The following is an 11,535-nucleotide window of genomic DNA, read 5'->3' as shown; positions in this document are numbered from 1 at the left end:
CCCCTACCCATTGCCTGGACCGCATCCCAACAGCTCAAACCTCCAAGACTTGACCCAACCCTTCAGCTCACTTTCAGCCTTTGGGATGCTCCCGATTCTTCCCACACTCGGGCATTTCTTGGACACCGCCAAATCCTCAGGCCTTCCCCCCACCCTCAGATATCCCCAAATCTCTGACATCAGACATCCACCTCAGGTTCTCCTGTTACTAGAATTTCCAGGATAGGCTCAACCTGTCTGCAATTCCTACCCCCGCCCCCCAACCTAGGGCATCCCCTTTCTTATGCCCCGCCCTGCCTCCTCCAAGAGCCCCTTCCCTTAAACGGTGCCCAAAAGGGACCCTCTTCATGGACATCAGCGTTTCCCAGAGTTGTATTTGTAGCCCTGGTGATGTGCTAAGGTTTTAGGCAGTACAAGGACGCTGAATCTAAAAAGTTTTCTTTCGTGGCATCTTGCACATAAGCCGGTAAGTCCAGATACTGCTGCTTGGCCCAGACACTGTTTATTTAATGTAGAGTGTTTCCACTTAGAGCAGAGGCTGTGCGCTGGAAGAGCAGACGCTTGGGAAACGACATTCCTACGGGGGCTGGCATCCCAGCCCGCCCTTCCCCGGCATTCCGCGTCCCACCACGCTCGCGGGTGGTACATCATTTCTCATATCCCTTCCTGGCTCAAGGATGCGCTACCTCCCCCAAGCCCAGAGACCACAGCGGCCCCAGAATCCTTAGAGGGGACCCCCCCCTTTTGGAGCTGGAGGCCCACGGAATTAGCAACCTCCCTCCCTCTGCTCCCATGGCCTCAGGAACTCCCCCACCCATCCGAGGTTGGGGGGGTGTTACTGAGCGCGATTCTTGATGCAACGATTCCTATGCAAGGGGCATTTTGAGTCCCCCATCCTTCCCTCGGACCCTATCCCCTGGCGCATCAGGGGTGAGGGGTGGGGCAGGTTCTGGTGGGAGCGGGGTGGGGCGAGGCAAAGGGCTAGGGGCTCCAGACACCAGGGTATGGGGGTGGGGACCGATTATATTGCCAAAGGGTTTAACTTCTTAAACAAAATAGCCCCCCAGATTCCCCTGACCCTCACGGAAGCCGAACGGTGCGGGGAAGGGGGGTGAGGATCTTTTCCAAAGGGTACAGCCCTCTTCCCAACGTCTCCCCCTGCTCGCCAATCTGCCACACGTACCCAGCTTTTTAGTTCAGCTTTTAAAAGTAATCACAGTCATAAACCTTCACAAAACGTGATTCACGTCCTTCACCCCTAACCCCCATCCCCCAAGTCAACAAACAGTGTGGGATTTGGGGAGGAAGAGAGAGCTAAAGGGACAACTTCCAAGTCCCGCTCCCCTTTTCTCCCCGGCCGCCAGGGTGCCTGCAATTACACGCATGCGCTGCATGACGCGCTCCCCACACGCATGTCGCGCCCCTCCTGCGCTCCGGGAACGCACGGACACGGGGCGGGGGGGGCGGGGCGATTGGGGAGGAATGAACGGCGGGGGGTCTTCCTGTGTTCAGCGGCTCCTCCTCCCCATCACACACACACAGCAATAAGAGTCTCTCACTCAAACGTGGGCGGGGCGGGCCTGGCCTGTCGAAGTGGGAGGTGGGAGGAGTGGCAAGGGGGCGCTCTCAGGGATGGGGGCGGGTGTCCGGAGTCAGTGTGGGGAGGGGAGGTCTGCAAATCGTCCAACTCTGGTGCTAATGGCGGGTCTTCTCAGCCCACCCCCAGGGCAGGGAGGGAGGGGTCGGTATGGCCCCTCCCCCTAGTCTCCCCCACGCCCACCCTGGGTGCATGAACCGCCCAATGCAGAAGCTGCCGCATGTCACCTGCCCTCCCCAAAGAAAAAGTGTCATGCCCCCTTCCCACCCACCCTCTCTCTTGCCACCAAAATAAAAGTTTCCTTTTCATTTACAAGTTGCATCCTGTTTGCTGGGAAGGTCTCCAGATCTGGGACGGGGTGGGGGCTTCAAGACCTGGGGTCTTATTAAAGTAACAAGGGTGTGCGCTTTGGGGGGCCAGCTATCCCCCTCATCACCGGCTCGCACCTTGTGATTTGGGGTGGGGGGACGGAGTACCTGCCTCAGTTTCCCTGATGGTAAAAATAGGATCCACACCGCTAACTGGAAAGTCTGTGAGGGCACCCGGTTATATGAGCTCGTAGATGGAGGTTACCAGACCCCAGGAGAGGAGCGAAGCTGGGTCTCCAATATGAGATTAGGGGCCGAGGGCCCCATGCTCCATACTGCCTACTCTGAAGCCAGACTGTGGGTTCAACTTCTTAATAGCTGTGTGTTCTTGGGCAATTTCTCAACCTCTCTGGGCTGTTTCCACCACCCAAAAGGGCAGGAGGGTGTGATTTGTTCATTCAGGAAATACATGAATTCCAACCACATGCCAGGAACTGTTCTAGGTGCTGAATAGCAATGGATTCCCTACCTCTCTGGGTTGTGCTCTAGGCGGAGACAGTGTCCCTGTTTAGCACAGCTAAACAAATGACTGCTGCTCAATAGACACCACAGTCACTGTCATTGTTTTGCAAAGACTTGAGGGTCAGCCAGAGTGCAGCATCCCTTCTGCCAGTTACTGGGAGGCTTGAGGCAAGGGAGGGCACCGCTCAGCCTCCGTTTCCCCATCTGTATAATCGAGGCAATACCTTGCAAGGAGGCTGAACCAAGTCATTTCACACGAAATGCCGGTACGCAGGCGGCTGCCAACACCGTCAGCCATGAGAAGAACCCGCTGACGGTCCCCCTGCTGGTTTGGACTGCTGCTCCAGCAGCTGGATGAACCTGTGCCCCTCCTGCCCCATCAGCGATCCGCAGGCAGGAACACACAGCCCCAAGGGGGGTCCGGCTGGGGGGGGGGAGTTTATTTCCGCCAGAGCCTGGAGCCTGGGAGGACATGGGGGTCTCCTCCAGCCCCCACAGGAAACTCCAAACCTAATTGTGATCACACAAGAGCAACCAGAGGGAGGGCAGAACACACTGCTGGGGGGTGAAGGGGGGATGACAGGGGTCCCCTTATCCAGCCCCTCTGCGAGGATCAAAAGCTGGTGGAGGCCTGGGGCTCAGGCTGCTGTTGCTCAGAAGTTCCGGGTCGGGAGAGAGAGAGAGGAGGCGGGAGATGGGGGGAGGGGGCTGGCAACCCTGGCTTCAGAGGACACGGGAGCCATGCCCCCTTGCTAATAAAGATCATTAACAACTTGAGGGAGGGGAGCCGTATGGCGCCACAGCTTGCCAACGACTCTTGGATTCCCTTCCAAGCGAAAGCCCTCCTCCACGTCTCCCTGCTCGCCCGCTCCACTGTTATTAGGGGCCATAGGAGGTCTCAGCCCCCACCCCCCCCAACGTGGGGTTGGTAAGTGCTATAGTGCCGAAGGTTGGCACCATTTCCAAAGTGCAAGAAGCCAGGGGTTGGGTTCCTGGGACAGGCGCCCGAGGGACCCGGGGGCCAGGGAGGGAGGGGCCAAGGCTGGAGGCGGGGCGGGGTCACTGGGGCTGGGACGCTGGGGGCCCATCAGGCTCCGGGGGTGACGGCCCAGAGTCGGGCTCCTCGTCCTCCATCTCCTCCTCCAATGGCACGCCCTCCTCCAGTCGGAAGACCTGGCGCACCTTGCGGGTGGTGAGGGTGAGGGGGCCGCGTCTGCAGGGAGGCAGGGAGAGAGACCAAGAGATAGTAATTGAGGGGAGCAGGGAGAAAAGTGAGAGGGAGCTCTGGGGAGAAAGAAAGAATACAATGAGGGGGGGAGCGCCGAGAGAGAGACGGGGCGGGGCTTATGGAGTGCGGGTGCGCATGTGCAGGTGGCCTTACCGGAGCCGGCTCCTCAGCGCGTTCAACTCGCGGTTCATGGCCTCCGAGGCCTCCATTACATCTTCCAGCTCGTGCTGCAGCCTCCGGCGGACCGCCTGAGCCCGGGACGCCTCCTCCTCGGCCTCCTCCAGCTGCCGCTTTAGCTGCTTCACCCGAAGGTTGCCCTTCTCCACCTTGGTGGAAGCAGAGCGCCAGGTCAAGTCAGGGTGTAGGGGAGGGTCGTTTTCACCCACTCCCCCCAGAGCCGCATCCCTCCTGCCCCCACCTCCGCATCTGCCCTGTGCTTGCCTTCTATTCATACTTTGTTTTGTTTTAGGTCCTCTTGCCAGCCTCTACCCCAGCTTTAAATGTGAGGCTGTCCCCCAACTTGGCCTCAGAGGGGTCTTTCTATGCCCAGAGTGGACCCTGTCCCGTTCCCCCCCCCCCCCCCCCCCCCCCCCCCCCCCCCCCCCCCCCCCCCCCCCCCCCCCCCCCCCCCCCCCCCCCCCCCCCCCCCCGGCTCAAAGCCCTTCCATGGCTTCCCGGTGGCACTGGGACAAGGCCCCGGGCCCTCAGCCTGGAGTTACAGGCCCTGCAGGGTCTTCTTTTAAACCCATTGGCCAGATTATCTTCACTAAGACCCTCCCCAGATCCTGCCTAGGGAGAGGCCACACTGTGATCTGCCTCTCACCAATACCTCTGGCCTCATTTCTTCTTATTCTTTTTTTAATGCTTATTTATTTTTAAAGAGAGAGAATGCAGGGAAGGGGCAGAGAGAGAGGGAGAGAAAGAGGATCTGAAGTTGGTTCCCTGCTGACACTAGAGAGTCCAATGTGGGGCTCAAACTCGGGAATTGTGAGATCATGACATGAGCTGAAGTGGGACGTTGAACTGACCAAACTGAGCCACCCAGGTGCCCCTGGTCTTATTTCTTATCAATCTTCCTACCTCACGCTTCTCTCTAGCCACCTGCTCTGCTCTTCCCTGTAAACTCACCACACTTATTTCCACAACCCAGGGCCCTTGCACATGTTGTTCCCTCTGCCTGACTCTTCCTGTCCCCTCAGTTCTCAATTCATATGTCACCTCCTTAGCAAGGGCTTCCTGACCCCGCCCCACCATCCCCAATCTAGGGAATATTCTCTCATGTCTCCTCTCTTCATTCACCTTTTTCTTCATAGCCCTTGTCACAATCTGTAATCATCTTTCCTTGATTATAGGTTGTGTCTTATTTTCTATGCTACAAATATGAGCTCTGTGAGAGCAGGGACTTTCTCCTCGTTTCAGCCATTATCCCCAGTGCCCAGTACAGTAGCGGGTGCCCGGTAATTGTGGAATCAATGGCAAATAAGACGTAGCTGAGCTTTTAAGGGCACGATGACTCTATCTAGAGTCAGACAAATCTGGGATCTGATCCAGGCTCTGTCTCTACTAATTGTATGATTTTGGTACAAACTATATCCCCTTTTTAAGGTTTCCGTTTTCTTATCTGTGCATTGGGGCCAGTGAGAGACTGCAAGCATATATTAAAAAACCAAACACGTGGCACAATACTTAGGGCACAGTCACTGCTCAATAAATAATTAAGAACACAGACTTCTACCAGAGTGCTGGGGTTTGAACCCAGACTCCATCTCTTACTAGCTAAGTAATCTGACAAGTTACTTCCCTTTTCTGTGTCTCGATTTTCTCACCTGAATAAAATGGAAAATAATAGTACCTAGGGTTCTGGTAAGAACTAATTGTACTACATGTTGCGTCTGAGGCACAGTACCCGGCACATAGAAATCAGTCAAAACGGGCACCTGGGTGGCTCAGTCAGTTAAACGTTTGGCTTCACCTCAGGTCATGATCTTGTGGTTCGTGAGGTCAAGCCCCACGTCAGGTTCTGTGCTGACAGCTCAGCCTGGACCCTGTTTCGGATTCTGTGTCTCCCTCACTCTCTGCCCCTCCCCCACTTGTCGCTATCTCTCAAAAATGAATAAACATTAGGGGTGCCTGGGTGGCTCAGTCGGTTAAGTGTCCGGCTTCAGCTGAGGTCATGAACTCACAGTTCATGGGTTCAAGCCCTGCGTCAGGCTCTGTACTGACCATTAGCTCAGAACCTGGAGCCTGTCTTCGGATTCTGTGTCTCCCTCCTCTGACCCTCCCTTGCTCACACTGTCTCTCTCTCTCTCTCTCTCTCTCTCTCTCTCTCTCTCTCTCACAACTAAATAATAAATAAAAATATTTTAAAAATGAATAAACATTTTAAAAAAGAGAAAGAAGCATTCAATAAATATTACATGTTGTTATTTTAGCTCCAGCCTGGCCTCTGGGTGCGCATTAACATCTTCCTTCTCCTTGGCTGTCTCAGCTCCCCACTGGGATCTTTCCTAGATTCCCACAATTTATAGGGGCACCTGGGTGGCTCAGTCACTTACGGGTCTGGCTCTTGACTTTGGCTTGGGTCACGATTTCACAATTTGTGAGTTTGAACCCCACTTTAGGTTCTGTGCTGACAGCGCAGGGCCTGATTGGAATTCTTTCTCTCTCTGCCCATCCCCCACTCATATATTCTGTTTCTCTCTCTCATTCTCAAAATAAATAAACTTTAAAAATTTAAAAAAGTAATGTTCCACAATGTATAGATGGCAAAGTCACTGATTCCAGCTCTCTGCTGATGCACCAAGCCCCAGAACGGGGTCTGCACTCCGTCCCAATCTGCCACCTGCACTTTGTTTCTTGTGATGGGGACTCACTGCGCCCACAGACAGCACTGGCTCTCTGTCAGTGGAAATGCCCCCCCCCACTGCTCCCCAAAGACAGGAGCTGCTCACCTGGTCCCGGAGCTGGTCGGCCACCCTCCGCTCCTCCTCCACCTGGAGCACCACGTCTTTAAGCCGCTTCTCAGCCCTGCGCACCAGTTTGCCGGAGAGGATGCGCTCCCTGGAGAGACATGTGGAGGAGACAGTCAGGAGAGGGGCTGCCCTGGGTTCTGTCCCCTCGGCTGTGTCCAGTGGCCATCGTCCTGTTTTTTTGGAGTGGTCTCTTCCCTCTTTCCCACTCCCAGGTGGCTCCCACAGCCAGACATGGCTCCCAGGCTCCACCTACCAGGGCACCCAGATGCCGGTGTCACTGAAAGCATCTCCATGTCCGTATCTGATCTCCGTCCCCATAGCGCCTCCCCCGATCCTTCTTCCCAGGGAACTGACCCACTGACCACCCGTCCCCGGGTCAGATCTGGGGCCCTGGCCTGGCCCCTTCTCTCCCTGCCCCACGCCTAGCCCTTCAGTACCCAAACCCTGTCACATCGTCCCGCCCCTCAAACTCTGTCTTGTCCCTTCCTCTCTGTCCTCCAGCCCCCAGCTCAAGCCTTGTGCTCTCCCACCCGACCTGGCCTTTCTCTCTCAACTCCCCTCTCCACTGTCCCTAGTGTTAACGGGACATTCTGGAATCCAGGAGCTCCCCCCTCAGCCCCCTGTGGCTGCTTCTCTCCTCACACCCGCTTTCCCTGGACAGGGTCATCTGTGCCCCAGGTTTCCACACCCATCAACAGCTTGGTGTCTGCTAAACTTGTCCCCTGGGCTCCAGCCCGGATCCGTGCCCAGCTGCGGCATCCCAACGGACCCCCAAATGTTCCCTGACCCGGGCCTCGTCCTGACTGCCCACGCTGCAGGCTGGACACCGGAATCACCTCACCTTCTCTCCCCTCAAAGCCCGTCCCTCCCCTCTCCTGGACTGTCCCATCCCCATGGCCCCCGCTCATCTGCCCTGTCCCTCATGGACCATCACACCCAGGGGGAAGTCCATGTGACAGGGCCCCTAGCGATGGGTGGGGCTCGGCAGCCACAACTGGATGCTGAAGCCCCGGATGTGCTGAGATGCAGACATGAAGCTGGGGGAGGGGAAGGCTCTGGCTGCCGAAAGGGATGCAGTGGGGAGGCTCCTTGGGATACAGGTCCCCTGCCACTCCTTGCTCCCAGGGTCACTTTGAACTGGTCATCGACACCCCCTGGGCCTCAGTTTCTCCCTCTATATTATGGGGGAGGGGCTTCCCTGGAGACCACGAACTACATCTCCCATGAGCCCCTGGATGAGAACACCTTCTCCCATGAACGTCCGGGGCCAGTTCTCACTGCCTGTCCTGACACTTCTTACGCTCATCGTGCTCTCCAGTGAACTCAACATGTTCCCCCGGTGTTCCCCAGGCACCAGAGCTCAACCCCAAACACTGTACTCGCCCCCTACAGCCCCAACAGCATATCAGCCCCCAGCTCCATCCCTCTGCCCCCAGCTCAGGCTCTGTCATCCCTTCGTGTCCGTCCTCACAGCCCCGGCCCCAGCTCAGGCCTCATCTTCCACCCGGGCCGTCAGCCAGCCTGCACCCTGGCCTCCCAGCAACCAGTCTCCCTCCTCTAGTCTGCTCCCAGTTTGATCCCAGGGGCGACTTTCTACACCGAGCACTGGCCCTCCCCCTCCTTGGCTCACAGCCTCCCATGGCTCCCCATCTTCCCAGGGCAGAGTTTCTTGGCCTGGCATTCAAGGCTCTTGCCTCCCCATCCCTCTCCTAAGTCACAGTCTTCTAGGGCCAGTCACCCTCCTCTAGATGCCCTGATGTCTCCTATATGTGTCCCCAAGGCTGTTGCTCTGCCTGGGACAGAAATGACCTCAATTCTCACCTCTTCCTGTGTCCACACCCTTTGCAATAGAACTTTGCACCTTCTATCACCAAGAGATAGAATCTATTTCTCCATTCCCTTCGATCTGAGCTGTCCACGTGACTTGCTGTAGTAACCAGATACCACAGAAGTGATACTGTCCCGGTTCTGAGTCTAGGCCTCAAGAAGCCATTACTTTTCCTCACTCTTAGAACCTTGTCTCTGCCGTGTGAACAATCCTGGGCGAACCTGGAGCAGGGACTCTATCTCAGGCAAGGCCTTGGGCAGAGGAGAGCTCTTCCAAGACCAGCAAATCCATCTAGCTGACTTGGCTGAAGATGCATGATGAAGCCCCGGCACTCAGATCAGCAGAACCGGTCAGCCAGTCAAAGGCTCATGAAAAATAATAAATGGTGGTTGTTTTAAAGCAGCAAAGCCTTCTTTGTTATGCAGCTAGAGCTAACTGCTACATTACTGTTTAAATCATATTCTTTTTTTTAACAATATATTTATTTTTTAAATGTTTATTATTGAGAGAGAGAGAGACAGTGTGTGTGTGTGTGTGTGTGTGTGTGTGTGCACGCGCGCGCATGGACGGGGAGGCGCAAAGAGGGAGGGAGACAGAGGATCCAAAGCAGGCTCTGCACTGACAGCAGTGAGCCCGGGGCTCACTCAGGAATCGTGAGATCATGATCTGAGCTGAAGTTGGACGCTCGACTGACTGAGCCGCCCAGGCGCCCCTTAAATCCTGTTCTTAGCGGCAGTGCAGTTATTTGCAGCCCAAAGCATCCAAAATGATCTGAGAGACCAGCAGTCATTAATATCATGATGCCTTCAGGATGTTTCTAAGCAAGGTGCTTGGAACACAGCTCCCCTTCCTCTCACGACTGGAATGTGGGGATCACCCTCCAGTTGTGCCCTCCCCTCCAACCTACCTACTCTCCTGCTCCAGTTGCTCCTCGGCCTGGGCCAGTTTAGACTCAAGGGCGGCAATGATCATCTTCTGGCGGGCCCGGGCCCCCGCGTCCTCCTCACCCAGGCGCCCCCGCAGCTCTTGCATCTGCCGCTCCAGCTGCTGCCGCCCGCTCTCTGCCTTGGCAGAGAAACTGCGCTCTGCTGACAATTCTGTGGTCAGCGAGTCCACCTGCGGCAGTGGGAAAGGCAGGACGATCACGGTGGGGTCTCAGACGCAAGGTGGTAGGGAAAGTCAGGCACCTCCCACAATTAAGCGAGTTGGAACTGTTAAGCGCACAGCGAAGAGCCTGAACACACGAAATACTCAATGAGTGTTAGCATGTATTTTTCCTGATTGGCGGATCAGCCGACAGCAGTGCCAGCTCCAGGTTTTAACCTTTTGGATAGTTTTTTTGCTATTTTAATGCATCCACGAGACTATCACAAACTTGTTTCAATGCTCTGAATTCCACTTTTAACTGTGAATGAGTCTATTCCAAGGCTCATCACACTTTCATCTGCACCAGGATTATCTGGGGAGCTTTGTAAAAAAGGAGACAGACTGCAGGGTCCGACTTTCCAAAAACTCCTTTTCAGCATGTTGGGAATGAGGTCCATGAGTCCACATTTTTAACAAACACCTCGGGTAGTTCTAATGTGGATGATGTTCGGGATCATTCTAAGAAATGCCAGCTGACCATGGAAACTACTACATTGCGAATTTGTAAACACACCCCTAATAATAGTTCCTGTTTATTTATTCAGCTCATGTTCCGAGTGAGGTCCAGCACCGGAGATGAGGAAATGAGTCAGATCCAGTCTGATTCATGCTTTCTTTCACTCTGCCCTCACGGGAACACATCACCATGGTGATTAGCATAGGCTTGCTCTCTTTTTTTAACTTGTGGGAAAATGAAACTGTGATGCAGAAAGTCAGAAACTGATCAAACATACAGCTTCACAAGTTAACTACAGGCACACGAGTCGGATGCTTAACTGACTGAGCCACCCAGGCACCCCCCCTTTTTAAAGTTTATTTATTTATATTGAGAGAACTGGAGACAGTGCGAGTGCAGGAGGGGCAGAGAGTGGGAGAGAGAATCCCAAGCAGGCTCCATGCCCAGCGCAGACCCCCCATGCAGGGTCTGAACTCACAACCACGAGATCAAGGCCTGAGCTGAGGGGGCGCCTGGGTGGCTCAGTCAGTTCAGCGTCCAACTTCAGCTCAGGTATTTATTTCACAGTTTGTGGGTTTGAGCCCCGCATTGGGCTCTGTGCTGACGGCTCAGAGCCTGGAGCCTATCTTCAGATCCTGTGACTCCCTCTCTGACTCTCCCCTGCTCACGCGGTCTCTCTCTCTCTCTCTCAAAAATAAATAAACATTTAAAGCCTGAGCTGAGATCAAGAGTTGGATGCTTAGCCAAAGGAGCCACCCAGGCACCCCAGAAAGTGATCTTAGTTGGAAACCAGAGTCTTTGGAGCTTCGATTAGTTGAACTACTGGATGAGGGCGGGCCCCAGAAGTCAGCACGACTGGTGTCCTTGTAAGAGGAGAGGAGTCACAGCAAGGACAGGCGGAGACGGGAGGGAGGTATCACAAGGGAAGGAATGCCGAGGGAGCTACCAGCAGCGGGGAGAGAGGCCGGGAACAGTCTCCCTCAAAAGGAACTAACACTGGGGTGTGTAGGTGGCCTGCATTTCCAGTAATTTCCCAGGTGATGCCACCGCCGCCAGCCTTGGGGCCACCTGGAGAGGCGCCTGTCCCACGGAGTCCTCAGAAGCGCTGGTGGGAGCTGGGCCCCGAGCTCCCGCAGGCTGACAACTCCTCTGCGTCCTTTCTACTTGGCGGTACACTTGCTGGCTGCAAAACCCAGGGCTCACATCTTTCTCTGAGAATCTTAACTATATCCTTCCATCTTCTTGCAGCCCAAGGTCTTGCTGTCCAAAATCTGATGACAATCAAATTTTCTTTTCCTTGTGGATCGCTTGCTCGTTTTTTCCCAGCTGGCTATAGGATTTCCACCCCCTCTGACACATGCGACAGTGTTACTAGCATCGGTCTTGGTTTTGGTCTTGATGGGTCAATGTCCTCGGGCCACACGGTGTGCTCTTCCCGGATGTGGATTCCCACTGTATCGTTTCAGGAAAGCTTACG

General features: G+C 55.1%; 1 protein-coding gene across 1 annotated transcript in view; it reads right to left on the bottom strand.

Moving 5' to 3' along the window:
• Positions 1 to 2,846: 2,846 nt before the first annotated feature.
• Positions 2,847 to 11,535, bottom strand: part of MYH14 (myosin heavy chain 14) — a 74,325-nt gene continuing 65,636 nt past the window's right edge. The window contains exons 39-42 of the mRNA XM_029924355.1: positions 9,363 to 9,575; positions 6,607 to 6,715; positions 3,809 to 3,981; positions 2,847 to 3,640 (exon numbers count right to left, since the gene is read on the bottom strand). Coding sequence (XP_029780215.1) covers positions 3,487 to 3,640; positions 3,809 to 3,981; positions 6,607 to 6,715; positions 9,363 to 9,575 — 649 coding nt within the window. The 3' untranslated portion in view covers positions 2,847 to 3,486. The remainder of the gene's footprint in view (positions 3,641 to 3,808; positions 3,982 to 6,606; positions 6,716 to 9,362; positions 9,576 to 11,535) is intronic.

The sequence above is a fragment of the Suricata suricatta genome, chromosome 16 (assembly GCF_006229205.1).
Source record: "Suricata suricatta isolate VVHF042 chromosome 16, meerkat_22Aug2017_6uvM2_HiC, whole genome shotgun sequence".
NCBI classification, from domain to species: Eukaryota; Metazoa; Chordata; class Mammalia; order Carnivora; family Herpestidae; genus Suricata; species Suricata suricatta.
This window is presented reverse-complemented; position numbering and strand designations above follow the sequence as displayed.